Consider the following 19,820-nt stretch of genomic DNA (forward strand, 5'->3'; position numbering starts at 1 on the left):
TGTGGTGCTGAGGAATCGAACCCAGGGCCTCAGGCATGTAAGGTAAGCGCTCTACCACTGAGCCACCTTCCCAGCCCCAAGATTTGTTTTAAAGTCAGTACGAATTGATTAGCAATATGAATTGTTGTTATTTCCTGTACCAATCATGACTTTTTAAATATCTGAAACATATTTCATGGCTTTTGAGGGAAAAGAGCACATGGTAAAATTACAGATGACATAGGTAAAAGTAAGTTCTTAAAATAAAATGATTTGACTTACCATGGCTTCCATCCCATTCCTTACTTTTATATAGATGACAAAGAATTTTACTACTTAGAATGACAGAAATACTTTTATGTGAGACCGTGTGTCCATCTGATCAATTAGTTTTTTAAAAAATCTAGTTCGTGTTACGATACACTGAACCCTTATCTTATCAGCAAATAGAAAAGAAAGCAATTTACAAATCATGTGGAATAAGTGGCTTGAGTGATTTTTGGTCCTCACCCCAGATCTGCTCAGTCAGACTTTCTGAAGGTGGCCCAGAATTTGCATATCTAAATACACAAATGATACTTATGCACTCCAAGGTTTAAACAGCTGTTGGATTTGTTTATGGTCAGCTTAGTCCCCAGAATAAGCCTGTTCTGTGAGTCATGTTGTAACCAGGTTCCACTGTAAATGCCTCATGTTGAAAATGCGTCTTGGCTGAATGTCAGGACTCATGGCTGAGTCAGTTCATGCTCACTGCGCGAATGCAGCTCCCTGAAACCACTCTCCTATTTCCCACTCTTGTCCTCACCTATTCCTGCGGAGCCAGGCTTGGACATCTTGAGTTTGCATCAGAAGGCAGTGTGTGAGCTACGCCCATCATTCTGGTCCATCATCATCTGCCAAGGTTCAAACTTTGCACCTCATTTGTCAGCAGAGTTGCAAAGACATACCGCATGTGCCCAGCCTAATCATCTCAGAAAATAAGCCTCCAAGTGGCACGCGATGAGCAGTGCATGCTGAATATAACACAGCTTTTATGAAGAGTCTGACCTGACCATAAAAGAGCCAGCCATTACTTAAATTGGTCAACAGTTAACACCCAGCAAGGCCGCTCAGCCATGACTGACACTTGGCCCCCTCGCTGTCTTTCTTGGTGTCTACACTCAGTTCCAATGCAGATTACTCATATTTCATTACATTGAAACTCTTTAAACCCTAGGCCAATATGTACTCCTGCTTTATAGATGAGAAAACTCGAGAAAACATCTCACTCAAAAGCTAATGAAGAGTGGAGTTGAGATTTCCCCCATCTGTCTGTCTGACTAAAGCATTTCACCTTTCCCCTCAGCTACTCTATGTGACTCCCTGCCCAGTGCTCTTCAATGTCCCACACATACTCTGAACCTTGGTCTTTGCCAAGTGCACCCGGCAATACCTACAGGTGATCCTTTCCACTCTCTTCACTTCACTCCCTTTTCCCTAATGGAACTCTAAAGTAAAAAAGAGATATTCCTTCACCTGCCTCTATGCCTTCCCGCCCAGCCATTTGGCATGAGCTCTTGGATCTATGATCTCCCAACAGGATATTTGTGAAAGATGTGGGCCTTTGGGTGGAATAATCCCTGTAATTCATTCCTGTCACAGGAAACTTGATTATTAGCTAAATCTCAACAGGAAACCAGACATTCAGGAGTGATGCAATCAAACATTTTACTTGGTCCAAACATACCTTCAGACTGGAAAACAATTCCAGCTGTTATCCAGTCTGAATCATTGTGTTCTTTGTATTGTAAGCTCAAGTACCTGATGTACCGTTTCAAGACAAAGGTTCTGGTATGAGCATTAAGCATTCCTAATGGTTTCAGTTAAAAGGCAATAAAGTAGTACAGAGGTCCCAACTGCTATGACCCCTCCCAGGAAAGACACTGGGATATGGTTCTAAAATTATAGGCAGGCAGGGAAGCCCAATGGCAAAACTTAGGAGTGCCTTGGAAGCCTTCCACCACTAGGAGATGAGGCTTCTAGGAAGACAGCTGACTGCTCAGAATCTCCTTGTCTCTTCTGCCAAAATGCAGAGAAGCCAGGGTTAACCCAGGCTTGGTGGGAAAGAATGCTTATGAAGGATCTTAGAATTGCTGAGAATCTGAGTATCTTATATTTTAATGTTTTGTAAAGAATGTAATCAGAATAGGAATATTGAAACCACTCTATGGATGAGGGTTGCAGAATGAAAAAATAATGATGTTATTTTTGATTGTTTTAAAAAGGGGAGGTAATTTTAATTAAAATGTATTTGCTCTAATAGAAACCATGGGAAAGGGTGGCTTTGGCTATTGGTACCTAATAATTTCTACCTCAGAGCAGAAAATGGAAGATAGGAGACTGCAAGACTGGTCCAACCATGTATCAGTATCTTTAAAACCAAAGGATGTGGCTCAGTGTAGAACATTTGCCTAGCGTGCATACAAGGATCATGTAGCCACTTATAGCAGCAAGAGAGTCTGGAAAATCAACTATAAGGTATTCCCAACTTGTATCTTTAGAAATAGGCAACTATTGTTTAGAAGTGTTTTGGAGTGGATAGCTAAGATTACTTTCTTTAGGGAACCAATAAAATAAAATGAAAATTCTTCCCCTAAAATGTGCCTCAAGTGCTATAATGCCTGCTTAGTAAGCACAGGCCCTGGGTTCAAACCCCAGAACCACACACATATATACCAAGTGCAGTCATAATATTCAGTGCATAGCGTAAAAAACTAAGATAATTGAGGGGAGGGAATGGATTGGGCAGGGCGGGGGGTGGGGGGGAGGAATGATTTTTAAAAAAGGGTGACATCGATCAAGATGCATTGTACTTATAAACTGAGCTGTTGAATGGTAATTACTTTGTATAATTAAACATAACACCAAAAAACAATCTAATCAACAAATGGACAAGTGAACTGAACTGACACATCCCAGAGGAAAAAGTACAAATGTCCAATAAGTACATTTTGGTTCATTTTTCTCCCCCTATGGGGTGGTGGAGGTGAATTTGTTCAAGGAACACTGTGTACATGGATGGAGATATCACAATGAAACCTGGTGTTATAAATGTATGTAACTCAAAAAATTTGTAATTAAAAATTATTCCTCTAAAATGATAGAAATGATTTTAGAATGTATCTAAAGCTTTAGTAAAAAGAAAAGTTCTTATTTAAAATGCAAAAACAATATTCTTCCCCCTACCCTCCCCCCAAAAAAACTTGTCCATACATACATTTTCATATAGTTACAAAGAACAAGCAATAGAAAATATTAGCATCAAACTTCTACATTCCTCTGATCAACCTTATATCAGGGAACAATCATGGGTTTGTATAAAGATAGACAGACAGACAGATAGATATGACACATGTGCAAATGCAGATATGAATGTTCATTGCATATGCTTAGAATATCAAGCAGTTGGAGCAAGCCATGCACGCCTCCCTGCTGTGCCGGGAACTGAGGTGGATTACAAAGTCCGTCTAGAGAAAATGGTCCTCCCTGCTTTGCATTATCCTCTTTATGTTTTGTGTCTCCATGGGCAAGGTTTCATGAAACCCCTCTTTTATTGTGTGCCAGCTCTGGGGCTTGAAGTCCTGCCTAGGCACTGTCCTTGAGTGTTTGTGTTCAAGGTGAATGCTCTACCACTTGAGCCATAGCTCCACTTCCTGATATTTTAGTAATTAGAAATGAGTCTCATGGACTTTCCTGCCCTGACTGCCTTTTGAACTGAGATCCTTATATCTCAGCCTCCTGAGTAGCTAGGATTACAGGAATGAGTCACTGGAGCCCACTTGAACCCCCCCTTTTTGCTTGTTTTTGACTTTTTTATTGTAAAGGTGATGTATAGAGGGGTTGCAGTTACATAAGTCAGGTAATGAGTACATTTCTTTTTGAACAGTGACACGTCTTCCCTCATTTTCTCCCAGTCTGAAACCTCTCTTTTAAATACCACTTTCACCCTTGTTCTACTGGGAGGGTTTGCAGAATGATCTCTAGCTGCATACAGAATCTCCAGCCCATCTATCACTGGAGCACACCTACCACATCAGTCTTTTCTCCCTGAATTGATTCTCTTTCAAGAAACCCCATGCAAATACACGTGGATCAGCTACCACATAGCCTCAGTTTTGCATCTCAGTAGGTGGAGCCCTACTGCAAATGATAACCAGACAGAATTCTGTCTGGACAAAGTAGTCTTTAAAGACAGGGAAGCATCAAGGCTTCCATTGGGAGACACAAGATAGCCTGAAATCTCCCCGGACTGAAGATTCTTCCTAACACAGTGACACACCACACTGCAAAATCTACTTGTAAAACAAAAGGGGATGGTGACATTGTCTGAAAAGAAATGTACTCTTTACCTTACTTGTATAACTGTAACCCCTTTGTATATCACTGTTATAATAACAATACATTTTAAAGGGGAAATTATTATTATTAAGCCTGTGATTTGTTCATTAGCCTTAAAGGAAATGTTCAGGATAACAACAATAACAATTACAATAATAATAATAATAATAATAATAATAATATTAAACCCTCATGGATAATAAAGATCAACTGAATTTCATTTGCTCCTGATTTCAATAGCAAAATAAAGCTATCTTATTTGTTAAGGAAACATGAGAATATGTATCAGGTAACCAAAAATGCTAGATGTTTAAATGTTCTACGGTTGGTCTGCAAAATGGAAATGGAAATACACAATTGAAAAAATTGTTAAAAGTGACAAAGCAGGAAGCCAGTAAGCTCCGTTTTATAGGAATCATCGACTTCCGGGTCTCTCTAAGCAAACAGGAATGTCCCAGCATAAACCTACAAATGTAGTTTTACATAGAAACAATCGTTTGAAATAACAGCCTCATTTATTGACTACTCAGTCTGTGCTGGGTGCTACTTTAAGTGTTTTGTGTGTTTTATATACCACACAAGAAGTATACACTATGTACTTTTGATGTACAGTTTATAGATCAGGAACTCGAGGTATATATATATATATTTTTTTTTTGGGGGGGGGGTCCGGTCGTGGGGCCTGAACTCTGGGCCTGGGCGCTGTCCCTCAGCTCTTCAGCTCAAGGCTAGCGCTCTACCACTTGAGCCACAGCACCACTTCCTGCTTTTTTCTTTTTGCTTAGTGGTACTGATGAATCGAACCCAGGGCCTCATGCAAGGCAAGCGCTCTACCACTGAGCCACCTTCCCAGCCCCAAACTTGAGGTATATTGAAGGCAGTTAATATTTCAAAGTCACCCAGACAATGAGGAGAATCTGAAAGTTGTTTTTCCTTCCCCTCTCTGCTTCCTCCAGCCCCAGGGACGGCACGAAGCCGGGACGTGGCTCTGGGGCCTGTGCTTTTATCTCACAATGAGTGCAACACCCCATATTTTAAGGTACTCTGTGGATAGACTAAATTAAGAGAGACTTATGTTTCATAAAATGAAGCATCATTTAATGACACCCTCACTGCCAGCTCAAGGGAAACCTGTGGCGCTCTCTACCCTCTCCACCTAACTGATGGATAAGAAAACACCAAAGTCACAGTGGCTAGTCCAGGGCTCCTGACTCTTCACATAGACACATAGCCTTTTGTGGTCCCACAACTGCTTGGGATCTATTTGCAGAAAAAGATTCATTTTCTTTCATTCCGTACAAACCCAGGGTCTCCCTGTGCCACTGTCCCTAGACCTGTAGCTCTCAGTGATCCTGGACATAACTGGCCAGGGGCGCAGTTTCCTACAGGTTCCTGATGGAGTTTGGGTCCTGAAGAGCCAGGGCTGAGCATGCTATAGATATTCCTACTGTCCAGAAGCCTTGCTCAACCTGATAGAGCTTTTCTGGCAATGGATCTTCCTGCTTTGCAATCTCCCTCTTCAGTTCCAGCAGAGAGCAAGCTAGTGGCTCAAGGGCTCCACCTTGAGGAAGTCAGATGGAGGCTTCTAGCAAGACATTGCTAGCTTCTTCCTGAACAGGTGTACTCTCACAGGAAGTACAAGGTAAGGGATGGGGAATGGGACCAGGGGAGCAGCCAGGTCTACCTCTGGCACTGCAGGAAAGGAAGGGAACTTAGCATGATGTAGCTATATCCCTGACTCCTTGTCTCCCACCACCCCAGCCTAGGGGAAGGCCAGAAGCCACTGCAGTCTTGGCTGGCTGGCTTTTGCTCAGCTCCATGCCAGGCACATGGAGATCAGCAACTGATCTCCATCTGCTATGTTGGTAGCAGCTGGCAAGATGCTGAAGCTATTCCTCTCCTTCAGAGAATTAGATGCAATTAGCTTCGCTAATTTCCTCCCATCATCCCTGCCCACCAAATCCCACTGGCTGCAAACAGCACTTCCTGCCAGCTGTTAGCAGCATGCTCCCTCCTCTCTGCGGGCTTCTCCCCTGAGTCTGACCCGTTCCTGTGGTTCTCACCACCCCACCAAGGCTACCAGCCCTCTGAGGTGGCTGCCGCCAGCACTCAGCAGTGTTTGGGGGATGAACCTTCTAGGGAAAGCATTAGGTTTAGAATCAATCAGGACATGGGGTTGTGATTCTATCAAACTCCCTTTAAGGGAAGGAGTAGAAGCTCTCTAAACTCATCTGGAAAATGAGGGCAATAGTTCACATACTTTGGTGTACCTTGTGAGGGCAGACATTTTACGGGCTCATCTCCATCACCTCTACTGTGCCTGGCACTCCATAAATATTTGTGGAGGGAAAAATTACCTTCCTTATAGGATTGCTAGAAGATTGAGACGGCATCTATGAAACCTGTGGGTCAGGCGTACGCTCTGGGTCAATGAATGGCCTCTGGCTCTCAATTATTCTAGTGACATGACAGCCAGCTTCCTGCTTCAACTAATTAGGACTGTCACACATTCATTTGTCAAATAAATCGTCAACTGATTAGGACTGTCACACATTCATTTGTCAAATAAATCTTCCTGAGCAACTGTTACATGTTACACAGAACAATTCATATGTTTTTTGTTTTTATTGATGTTTGTGGTACGGGAGACCAAATCCAGAGTCTCGTGCGTGTCAGGCAAGTGCTCTACCACTGGGCTACATCCCAATGCCAGGATAATGCATAGTGCTTACACAAAAGTGGTTCAACTGCAATCTCAGTGTTATCATTTGCTAAATGGTCCTAAGTACAGACTGGGATAAGTATGGAAACTAGTCTGTAAACATGAAGGAGGAAGGGAAGTCTGGGAAGGAATAAATGCTCTACATTATTCTCTGTGACCCATTGACAAGCTGGATCCCAGGAGATGATAGATTTTACCATGTGGCAGGGTTAACCGAGGAAGAGAGGCTTTGAGTTCATTTGCTCAAATATGAAAAAGCTAGTTGTATCTGGAAGTTGCCTCCCACAGGCAAGACGCACATGCTCTCTACCTTTCCTTACTCTCCCTCTCCCCCGTCCTCTCTCCTCCCTCTTTGCTCCCTCTTTTACTCCCCCTCTCTGAAAACTATGTAGAAGTCAGCGTAAGTCCTCTGGTATTTTAGGCTCCACATCAAGAGATCCAGACCCATAGACGACAGGAATAAGAAGCAGGCACTGCTTTGTGTGCTGGCACTGAAGCAAGCGCTTTCGTTTCTTTTTTCTTCTGTTCTTTTGTGATCTCTTTTTTATTATTTTGTTTTGGGGTGTGTGTGTGTTGGAGCTTGAACTAAGAGACTAAGCATTGTCCTTTTTTTTTTTTTTGGTTGGTCGTAGGGCTTGAACTCTGGGCCTGGGCGCTGTCCCTCAGCTCTTCAGCTCAAGGCAAGCGCTCTACCACTTGAGCTACAGCACCACTTCCGGTTTTCTGGTGGTTTATTGGAGATAGGAGTCTCACAGGCTCTCCTGCCTGGGCTGGCTTTGAAATGTGATCCTCAGATCTCAGCCTCCTGAGTAGCTAGGATTACAGGCGTGAGCCACCAGCGCACAGCAGCATTGTCCTTTTTTATCCATTCAAGGCTGGCACGTTACCACTTTGAGCCACATTCCATTTCTAGCTCTTTGGAGGTTAATACTTTCCTGGGCTGGCTACTAAACCATGATCTTCATGTCTTAGCCTCCTGGGGAGCTAGGATGACAGGCTGAACCACTGGAACCCAGATTTTTCATTTTGCTTTGAGACAGGGTCTCACTCTATAGAATAAGCTGGTACCCAGCCACAATCATATCTTGATTGGTCACTACTTTATTACACTGAGTTCTGGGCAGGACTTCTCAGGAAACTCCTCCAAACTCCTTAGGTAAGTCTTAACATTTCAGCCTGGAGACCACAAGATGTAGTCTACAGTTCCCAAAATTTTTAATAAATGCAAATTCATGCCATTCTGGTGTCAATTGTACTAATGCTGTACCTAATACTTTTTTGTTAGTTCATATAATTTATTGCAGTTAGAACATAATTTTAAAATTCACCATCACACGTATAGTACAAGACTAAACATCACTATAATTATTCCCCCTCAGGAAAACAAAACATAGTAAGATTGTTAAGGCTAAATGTCAGTCTAAGTTTTAGAACAAAGGCTGAATGGGAGCCTAAGTATAGGTAAAAGCAGTCGCTCACAGTGACCTCAAAAGAAAGTCCCAGAGAAAGTCCACATTCTCGCAGATAGTCTTCTCTAAATTAATATTATTTTAACATAAACTGTATTTTTTTAAAAAAGTAGAAACTCTTCAAGTAACTAAAGATAATGCTCCAAGGCCATTTTTACAGCTTTGTTGTTGTTTTAAATGCCATCACAGCCAAATTAATACTTTTTAAATTACTTTGTAGCTAACAAAATCCTTTCAAAGAACATTTATTCCACAAATATTATTATCAACAAATATCAATGGCACTCACAGTTCCTATGTCTACAACACATTGCCACTTGAGCCAGGTTCCAGCTATAGTGCTCTACTCCTCCAAGAACTGATGCTCAAACAACATCCAGAAAGCCTTGGGGCAGGCACTTCAGAGGATGAAAACTTCAAATTGACATTCGTACATGATCTGCTGCCCTACGCACCCTCATTACACTCCTTTGTACTGGCAGCGTATAGATCAGTGAAAAGATGATGAGACACAGCCATGTTGTACTGATAGCCATTAACATCCTCCAGTTGTGTGGCCTTGGACGAAGAACTTCACTTCTGCAAGCATCGGGTCCCTTACCAATAATACTATGAGCAAGTCCTTGGAAAATTAGTGCTCTAATGGAATGATTACAATGGCACAATTGCAAAATCACCCTGTAAACAAAGTTTGATTTCACTAAGAATTTAAAGTTTCAGGGGCTGGGAAGGTGGCTCAGTGGTAGAGTACTTGCCTTGCATGCCTGAGGCCCTGGGTTCAATTCCTCAGCACCACATAAGCAAAAAGAAAAAAGCCGGAAGTGGTGCTGTGGCTCAAGTGGTAGAGCGCTAGCCTTGAGCTGAAGAGCTGAGGGACAGCGCCCAGGCCCAGAGTTCAGGCCCCATGACCGGACCCAAAAAAAAAAAAAAAAAAAGAATTTAAAGTTTCAGGATACAGTGAAGCACATATTCATATTACAGAACTTGAGCATTACAATTCATGATGAAGAAATATGGTTATGAAGAACACGGTCTGTGTCTCAACCATTAGACAACTAAGTAATAAACTAGAGTATACTTTAATAGGCAGCGAACAAGGGATGAGGTCATGAGAGTTGGCACGGGATGTAGAAAGACCAGAGGCACCATAAGTACTACCTTGCCATAAACAAGTTCCCTAGAGAAATGCTAGAACACCAGGACTGCTGTTTTTCCATTGCAGATGCTAATTCTCCACTGCCCCTCCCTCCACACCTCAGTCAGTGAGGTTTAAGTGACACCTTCTCAGCTAGTCATGGCACCATTATCCCCATAGTATACAATATAGCCCATTCCTGGTCTAGGCTCATTTGTCCCCTACCTCTCAACCTTCTCCCTGAGCCTTTGCTGAGCCTTTGCTGACTCCCCTGCCCCAAAATCAGACTGCTCTTATATCCTACCAGAACTTCTGCTATCAGAAGCAGGGTGTTGCCCTGGGAGCTCTCCTTCCCACACAGCCCAAGGGAGAGTTCATTTTCTCCCTCCTGCTGTGGACCTCTGAGGACCATGAGAGTTAAGCTGATATTTTCTAACTCCATCACCTCCTGATCATAAACACTCCATCCTTTTGTAACAAACTGGTTCCTTTTGAGATGCACAACTCAGCTCTGTGCTCGTCCCCCTCCACAGTTCCTCTTTCACTGAAGACTTAAACATTTGGGCTTTCAAAATACACTCAAATTACAAAACCCCTGGATTCTCAAGCCTTGGTCATCTTTGTTACCAATGAACTCCCCACCACACTCCAGCTACCTTGTCCCACACTGTCCCACACCCAATGTTCCTAAATTCTCAATAGTGGCAACTCACTCTGATCATAATCTCTTCCCATTCCAGGTCACTTGTTCAATTCTGAGACCAAATCAGAACACCCCTGCCCCCACCCATCTTTACAGTCAGGCACTCCTAATCCATTGTCTTCTTGTCTCCTTGCACATCACATTACCACTAGAAGCATTCTTTCTTAATATTTCGGACACTGTTCCTTCTCTGCATTTTACAGTCCACAAAAAAATCCTAAGAGTAATATAGGCAGGGTGAAATTGATGCAAGTACATAATATATATATATGTAACCATCAAAAATAATTACTACAAACTTGTACAATTACTTTGTACTATTCTAATAAGAGAAATCCGGAAATCCCCAATGTAATAGTTTTCCAATATTTGTACCTAGTAGCTAGATGATGTTAGAATAAGTACACATTCAATAAGACAAACCAGATCTATTATTCCATCCTCCATAATTTCTTTCTCATACCTCTCTCCTCTACCCCTGTCCCTGACCTCCAAGAATATTAGTTCATCTATTTCATAGAAAAGTTAGGTTTACAATGTCACTGCTGACCTATAGATATTCACATCACCATCTACCTACCTTCTCTAGACTCCTAGAACCACATTGGAATCACCATATCAGGAAAGTATCCATGGCCCTCAGGGCCAGCCCTCCGCCTAGACTTCTGGCCTTGTCATCTTCTCAGGAAGATTAAATCACTGACAAACACTCCTATTCTGATCTTTGCTAAGACTATACTAAGTCTAATTTTCTCAATTCCAGTTCCTATTTTGATTGAGCTTAAAATCAACCTGTTGTACCATATCCTTCCCATTCTGTATTTCTATAATCTCTCAATTCCCTTTTGGTTTTTCTTATAACCAAGCCAAATCTTTCCTGAGCTCCTCTTTTTTATAGTTTTTTGCAGAAGTGCCAATCATTTCTAACATACTTTGTGACAAGTACTTTGACAAGTACCATCTGTATTCCCCCCCCCCCCACCTCCAGGATCTAGACTGTAGGGATGACATTAATAGGCTGTCTCACTCTCTGGATCCTGGTTGGTTTGGGATAATGGTGATCCTGGATGGAGATAGGCAGGAAGAGGTGATGGTATTTATTCCCTAGCTCTTTCTCAGCAACATTGTCTTGGGTTGCTGCCTCCCAAACTGAAGGTTACCTATTGTGAAGTTTATCTTCATGCACCTCTCCTCTGGGGCAATTCCCTCACTCAACACTGTGTGTGTGTGTGTGTGTGTGTGTGTGTGCGCGCGCGCACACACACACACACACGCACTGCTGAGGATTGCATACAGGAACTCACACCTGCTAGGCAAGCACTCTATCACTGAGCCATCCTTCCCCATTCCACACACACAGCCAGAACTTCACATCTTGAATTCTACTGCCAACTTCTTAGAGTCCAGACTTAGGGCTCCTATTTATCCTGAGTATCTCTGTGTCCAAACTCCACAAAGAAAAAAATGGGAAGGTTGCCTGTTTGCAGAGTCGGGGTACAGATAAACAAGAGGAGGTGTGAAAAAGCAATGTAGGAGAATAGAGACCAAGTTTACCAGGAACTTTAGTAGGACAGCCAGAGAGTGACAATAACAAGGTAACTGATTTTATAGAGGCCAATTTGCCTTGTGGTATGACATTTCTTTTTAGCAGAAGAAATAGATGCAAACTTGTAAAAACTTGGCCAGTGCATTTGGGGACTTTTCAATGTACAATAAAATGCAGAAGAACAGAATTCAGGACATAATGAGAGGGTTACTACTCATATGATTGGTTGTAGGATCTCAGATGAATGCAGAGGCTCATGAGTTGGGAGAAAGGATGCAAGCGAGAGCACTGATTCGGTATAAGTAATGTGGTGGGAGAAAAGTTGAACAAAACTACAAATATGCACTGGTATTTGTACACAAATAGAGAATCTATATACGTACATATGTGTGTGTGTGTATATATATATATATATATATATATATATTCATTGATTAGGGAAGCATCTGGTCTTATAAGTCTTACTCCAAAAAAAAAAATCAAAACAACAAAAAACCACAAAACTATGCGCAAAAGGATTTAGCTATGATCTAGTTTATTTCAACATACTAAATCAAAAATAATTATACTTTTTTGGAAAAAATATGAATTCTTTATGTGCAAAATTGGCTTGGTTGACCATAATGCATTTTATCAAAATATATTTCAGTATGCCAGGTGTAATAGAGCTTTCTATAACATACACAATAAATACAAAATAATTTTGCAAAATGACCAAAATTCAGAAAAAACAACAAAATTATAAATCAAAGTACATAAGAATATTGTCAGTTATCTATACTAAAGATCATTTTACAGTCTTCCCTTTAAACAAAGATTTTCTTGGGGGGGGGAGGGTTGGGTGGGGGGCGGAGGCTGGGAAGGGATGTGAAGGGTAAACAAAGGAGGAGGCTGCAATGCTTGATAAGAAATGTACGCATTATCCTGCCCATGTAATTGTAACCCCTCTGTACAGTATGTTCACAAAAAAAAATTAAATTTTTTTATAAAAAGATTTTCTTTGACAGAATTAAGCCCCAAATTTGAAGAATTAAACTTTTCCTCCTCAAGACTTTAGGAATAGCAGGCTCTCCTTCAAACCTACAACTGTCTCAACAGAACAGACCATGGAAGTGGAGAGGAACAGGCTCTTCAGGGAGAAGGATCTGGAGTTGGCTCCAATTCACTCATCTTGGGCCAAATACATGATATCTAATTTGAGGACTAATTTGGTTTTTATGTAACCCATTAGCAACTTCTTTTATCATGGAGAATTCTTATCTAATATTTAGTCCTTAACTGTACTTAAACTGTACTAAAGAAATTTGGAACATTAGGACACTTAAAAACAAAATGAAAATTTGTGAATATTAATTTTTAATATGCATACTGCTACATTTTATCTATGTACAACTGAAAAGTAAAGTGGCAATCCAGAGTGGTGGCACACCCCCATAACTGCTGTACTTAGGAGGCTGAGACAGGAGGCTCACTTGAGCCCAAGAATTCAAGCCTAACTCAGGCAAACAATAAGATCCCACTCAGTCAGCTGGAATTAGAATTAACTGGAGTTGGCATAAATCACCTCAGCCATGTTCTCAAGCTAAATATGGGAGGAATATCACTTGAAATTTTTATTTTAAATATGGATGTGAATAAACAAGTGAAAACAAATTTACAAACTTGTAATCCCAGCCCTCACGGAGCTGAGGCAGAAGGACTCCAAGTTCAAAGCCAGCCTGGGCTACATAGTAAGAGCCTGTCTCAAAAAAAGAAAAATGGATTAAATTAAAAATAAAGTAGCACCGGTGCCAGTGGCTCATGCTGAGATCTGAGGATCGCAGTTCAAAGCCAGCCCAAGCAGGAAAGGTTGTGAAACTCTTATCTCCAATAAACTACCAAAAAACTGGAAGTGATGCTGTGGCTCAAGTGGTAGAGCTATAGCCTTGAGCTGAAGAGCTGAGGGACAGTGCCCAGGCCCAGAGTTCAAGCCCCACAACTGACAAAAAAAAGTGACAAAAGAAGCAGAATAATTTGCAAAATGCAAAATCATACAACCATAAAAATTCCATATAACACAATATGGCTGGAGCCAATTGCTTACTATTGTATATTATATGTAATTTTACAGCAAAACCACTCCTGTTTGAAAAAACTGACTCAAACTTTTTTCCCAAGTTCTAGCCATGATTCTACATGCTGCAATAAAATGTTTATAATAAACGCAGTTTGTCATAGAACTACAAGGTTCTATATTCTTAAATCATAAATTCAGCATTAAATACCATAGCAATAATTTAAATACATGTACTGTAAAAAAGAGAAATCAATTGTAAACATACTTTATATTTTATTTGTGAAATAGTACAAAGGGATTCCACAACTTTTTGATTCTTTAAGATCAAGAACAAAAGTACTAAGCATAATAACAAATGTACAACCTGGAGGCATGGAAAAGTATAGACTACTGAATATAATAAACCAGTGTATTAAAAATCCAGTATTTTCATTAGTAAGACCTCTTCCTCCAAAAAGTTATGCTTACTGCTATTATAAATAAACTTCACATTAAGGCATCTGTCATTATGCATGAGAAAAAATTAAGGGAATAAATACTGTAAAACTTTTTTATTATTACAGATATTATCAGTTTTAAATGTTTTCATATGGTAGTAAATATCTTTGAACATATTACAAATATAATTCAAATGTTTCCCTATGTCACTGAATCATATACATTAACGTTGTCGTATGTGACACTTTAATGAACAAATAAGCAGGCAAAGTCAACTTGAAATGGATGAGAAAGAACTAAATTTAAAAGATGAGAAATCCTTAAATTATATATATGGGATTTTAGCTAAGTCACAAGCTCCATCTCATGACTGAGCTGCTGTCAAGCTCAGAAGGACTTTGTGAGATCAAACGAGAAAACATTTAGCACACTGCAAAACATGGAACAAATAAGCAATATTCCCATAAGTCAAAATATGCCATCTCTAATATTAAAGTAATGACCTGGTCCTTTTGCATTCACTTGAGATTTCCCAGTTTGGGCCAATTAGCCAGTTGTAGTATAAATGGAACAAAACCAAAAAATTTCTCAATTTTAGCTTCTAGAATTTGATTTGAGTAGGAAATCACTGCTTGATGGGCTCAGGGTACCTCTTGACACTTCCTAAAAAATGAAGAGTGTGCAGGCTGCACAGATATCCTGGTTCCTGGCTTTTGTTGTATCTCCCCTAGAGATACCTCCACCTGCACCTCCTCCCTATCTATCACCATGATGGTTATACATGGTTCCTTAAAGAATGCTTTCTTATAACAGCACAGGATGAAGAAACAGAGCTGAAGTCCATCTCAGGTCTAATCTATGTTATGAGGAACACAGCTATGGGAGATGTGAACAAGAAACCAGGTGTGTGCTGAACAGATGTGGGGTCTGGGAGAAGATGAGTTGTGGTACTGCAGACTGTGTCTTTGATACGCTGACTATACATTCTAAGGAAGGACTGTACAACATTCCTCAATGCATTTGTGTGTGTGCTGGTCCTGGGGCTTAAACTCAGATTCTGGGTGTTGTCCTTGAACTTTTTTGCTCAAGGATGGTTCTCCTCCACTTGAACCATAAATCCACTTCCAGCTTTTTTTGGTACTTAATTAGATGTAAGGGTCAAACTTCCTTGCCTGAACTGAATAAAAATTGCAAACCTCAAGATCTCAGCATCCTGACTAACTAGAATTAACTGGCATAAGACACAGGCCCCTGGCCCCAGGGTATTCTATCACTAGATTCTAGAGGGTGAAACGGATGAGAATATACTTGGGAGTACTGACTCTTCTAGTCCTGGTTCTAAACATTCCAGGGTTAAATCTGGTAACAGTTACCTTTTTAATTCCTGAAGAATCATTTTACTTACAAGGTCAACTTCCTAGCTTCCACTCCATTAAGCATGCATCCCCAAGGAAATAAACACTGAGCAATGAAGTCATTTTCAAGTTGATGAGACTCTGATTTTTCTAAGGAAACCTTATATTCTGCCTCTAAACCTTAAAAATTTATGAATCAACATCTTAAGCCCTAGAATTATAATTACTTTGAGGAGAAGACAGCATGAATCACAGTACCATGGCAATTAATCTCATTAATAAGAATTGGTAGTACTAGTGGCTCAGAGGTGGAATTACTGGGTAAGCACTTATTTTGGCCTATTAACCTTCATACCACTAAGAATTGAAGAATATACTAGCCAGGTGTCAGGGGCTTAGGCCTATAATCCTAGCTACTCAGGAGGCTGAGATCTGAGGATCGCAGTTCAAAGCCAGCCCGGGCAGGAAACTCTGTGAGACTGCAATAAACCTCTCAGAAAACCAGAAGTGGCACTGTGGCTCAAGTGGTAGAGCACTCGCCTTGAGCTGAAGAGCTGAGGGATAGCACCCAGGCCCAGAGTTCAAGATCCATGACTGACAAAAAAAAATAGATAGATAGATAGATAGATAGATAGATAGATACTATTGTACCCATTTCAAAGATAAGTACACTGATGTTTACAGAGATTACCTGATTCACCCAGGGTCATACAAATAAGTAAGTGCAAATCTTCAAACTCTCTCTTCTTTTTGTTGGTCCTGGGGCTTGAACTCTAGGCTTGGGCGCTGTCCCTGTGCTCTTCAGCTCAAGGCAAGAGCTCTACTGCTTGAGCCATAGCGCCACTTCCAGTTTTCTGGTGGTTAACTGGAGATAAGAGTCTCACAGACTTTCCTGCCTGGGCTGGTTTTGAACTGTGATCCTCAGATCTCAGCCTCCTGAGTACCTAGGATTACAGGAGTGAGCCACCAGCGCCCGGCTACTTCAAACTCTTATCCGGCCCTTCAACCCATATTTTCAATCCTACCTTGTATTCTAGTGACAAAAAGTTAGGTCACATTCTTGTTGTTATAAAGGAAAATGACAGTGTGTTTGTATAAATTTAGCTTGATTAGAATTTGGTTTCAGATTTCCTTCTAGTCAAACTTCCATTCCCTTAAAGGAAAAAATTCCTATTAAAAAAAAAAAGCAGGAAGTAGAGCTGTGGCTTAAAGTGGTAAAGCACTAGCCTTAAGCAAAAGAGCTCAGAGACAGCAACCAGGCCCTGAGTTCCAAAAAAAAAAACAACAAAAAACAAAAAACCAGAAATATAGACTGCTGTTTACCAGAATAGGGTTTATAGTGTTTTTAAATAGGGGAGGGGTTTTAAAAATCTGCATCCAAAGTGAACACATTATCTGTGGTTTCTGCCATAACTGCAAAACGCTGGTACTCTGAAACTCGTTTCTCAAAGAAGTTTGTTTTCCCTTCTAAAGAAATGTTTTCCATAAAATCAAAGGGATTTTCTGCATGAAAAACCTGAAAACAAAAGAAGTGTCATTAGTTATTCTGAAGAAGTCAAGTTATATCACACAGAAAAGCAAAACTGACCCAAAATACTGAGCTTGCATGTCCTGACATCTGCCTAGTCACTGATAGGGTTACCCTGACAAATTCTCGTTACTTACTAAGCTCTCAAAGAAACTATACTGCTATCCCTTAAAAATTATTATACCTTAAAGTATTATTTCAGGAAATACAATATTTAATATTGACTGGAGGAAAATGTTTTCACAGCTCGAGTAACCCAATATACCCTAGAGACTCCAGCCAGTTTTCACAGGTGTTAGTTACTAGTAGTTTGTCACTACACATGATCTACAAACTGCTGTAGTGTCCTGTAGTTCTAAATACATTTCTTAGTTCATAAAGTAATAACCAACAAATTGACAATGAGGAACCATGATGAGGAAAGATAAAATAAATAAATGTGACATGCATATTGTTTCTTTACTCCTTCTGAATTCAAGAAACATAGTTGGAAACACTTTATAGAAACTAGAGGTAGTTCATGGATTCACAAGGCCCAAAAGAATAAGAGTTCTCATTTTAGGAGAATCAGAGCAGCAATGTTCAATGTCACAGCTAAGAATATATTCAAATAACCTAACTTTAAAAGTGAGCAGATCTTAATACACATAGGTGTTTCTTTAAAGAAGATATACAAAAGGCAAACAAGCACATGAAAAGATGAAAAGATTATGAATAAATCATGAAACCATCATACAAAGGAAAGAAGAGTACCAAAAAGCCAATTCCATTTATAACAAATGGACTATACAGAACAGGCAAATCTATAAAGAAAGAAATTAGATTAGTGGTTGCCAGGACCATAGTTGTGAGGCAGGGGAGCAGGGGAATGACTGATGGCTCATTGGAATAGATTTTCTCCTTGGAGTGATAGAAATATTTTAAAGTATATTGCTATGATGGTTGCACAAGTCTGAATACAGTTAAAAATCACTGAGTTGTTCATTTTAAATGAATTACATGAATATCCATCAATATCCCAACAACATTATTTAATGACATAGAAGAAGCAATCCAAGAATTCACATGGAATAATAGAAGACCCCAAATAGCATAAACAATCCTTAGCAGGAAGAGCGGTGCTGGAGGAATATCAATACCAAACTTCAGACTCTATTGTAAAGCCATAGTTATTAAAAAAAAAAAAAAAAAACAGCTTAGTACTGGCACATGAACAGGCCTGAGGACCAATGGAATAGAAGACTCAGAAATGAACCCACAGACCTATAGCCACGTAATACTTGATAAGGGAGCCAAAAACACAGGATGGGAGAATGACAGCCTCTTCAACAAATGGTGCTGGCAGAATTGGTTATACATGTGCAAAACACAGAAGTTAGATCATTATATATTAAATACCCTGTACCAGAATCAACTCCAAATGGATCAAAGACCTCAAGGTAAGAGCAGATATCCTGAAAATATAACAGAAAGGGTTAGGGGAAGCACTAGGGCTCCTTGGCACAGGTTGAAACTTCCTAAGATCCAGAAACAACAAATCAAACAAAGGCTTGATATATGGGATTGCATAAACTGCAGAGCTTCTGCAGGGCAAAGGACATAGCTAGCAAGATAAATAGAAAGCCCACAGATTGGGAGAAGATTTTCACTAGCTATACAACACACAAGGGGCTTCATATCAAAAATATATTTAGAGCTCAAAAAATTAAACCCCCCAAAAACAAATCCTCAAAGAAAAAAACCACCCCATTAATAAGTGAACTACAGAATTAAAAAGAGACTTCTCTGTAAAGGAAATAAGAATGGCCAAGAGACACATGAAGAAATGGTCAATATCTCTGGTCATAAAAGAAATGCAAATTAAAACAACATTGGGATTCTACCTCATCCCAATTAGAATGGCCATTATAAGAAAACAAATAACAGGAAGTGGTGCTGTGGCTCAAGCGGTAGAGCACTCGCCTTGAGCTGAAGAGCTCAGGGACAGCACCCAAGCCCAGAGTTCAAGCCCCACAACTGACAAAAAAAAATAAAAAAGAAGAAGAAGAAAACAAATAACAAATGCTGGCCGGGATGTGACCAAAAGGGAATGCTACTACACTGTTGGTGGGAATGTAAACTGGTTCAGCCACTCTGGAAAATAGTATAGAGCTTCCTCAAAAGACTAAACATAGAGCTCCCCTATGACCCTCCAATCCCACTCCTGGGCATTTACCCAAATGACCACAAACAAGGTCCCACTAAAGCAGAACTATGTTCACTGCAACATTATTTACCATAGCCAAGATATGGAATCAACCCAGATGCCCCTCAGTAGATGAATGGATCAAGAAAACATGATATAAAATATATATATATATATATATACACACACACACACACACACACACACACACAAACACACATATGCACACACACACACAATGGAACTCTATGCTTCCATCAGAAAGAATGACATCGTCCCATTCACAAGGAAATAGAAAGACTTTGCAAAAAATCTTATTAAGTGAAG

At 40.2% G+C, this 19,820-nt stretch overlaps 1 protein-coding gene across 4 annotated transcripts in view; it reads right to left on the bottom strand.

The window, feature by feature from the left end:
- Positions 1-17,098: 17,098 nt before the first annotated feature.
- Positions 17,099-19,820, bottom strand: part of Rrm2b (ribonucleotide reductase regulatory TP53 inducible subunit M2B) — a 29,049-nt gene continuing 26,327 nt past the window's right edge. For all 4 annotated transcript variants that reach the window (XM_069991171.1, XM_069991170.1, XM_069991169.1 and 1 more), the window contains one exon: positions 17,099-17,296. In XM_069991171.1, coding sequence (XP_069847272.1) covers positions 17,144-17,296 — 153 coding nt within the window. In that variant the 3' untranslated portion in view covers positions 17,099-17,143. The remainder of the gene's footprint in view (positions 17,297-19,820) is intronic.

The sequence above is a fragment of the Dipodomys merriami genome, unplaced genomic scaffold, assembly GCF_024711535.1.
Source record: "Dipodomys merriami isolate MVZ:Mamm:240054 unplaced genomic scaffold, mDipMer1.0.p SCAF_4, whole genome shotgun sequence".
NCBI lineage: Eukaryota > Metazoa > Chordata > Mammalia > Rodentia > Heteromyidae > Dipodomys > Dipodomys merriami.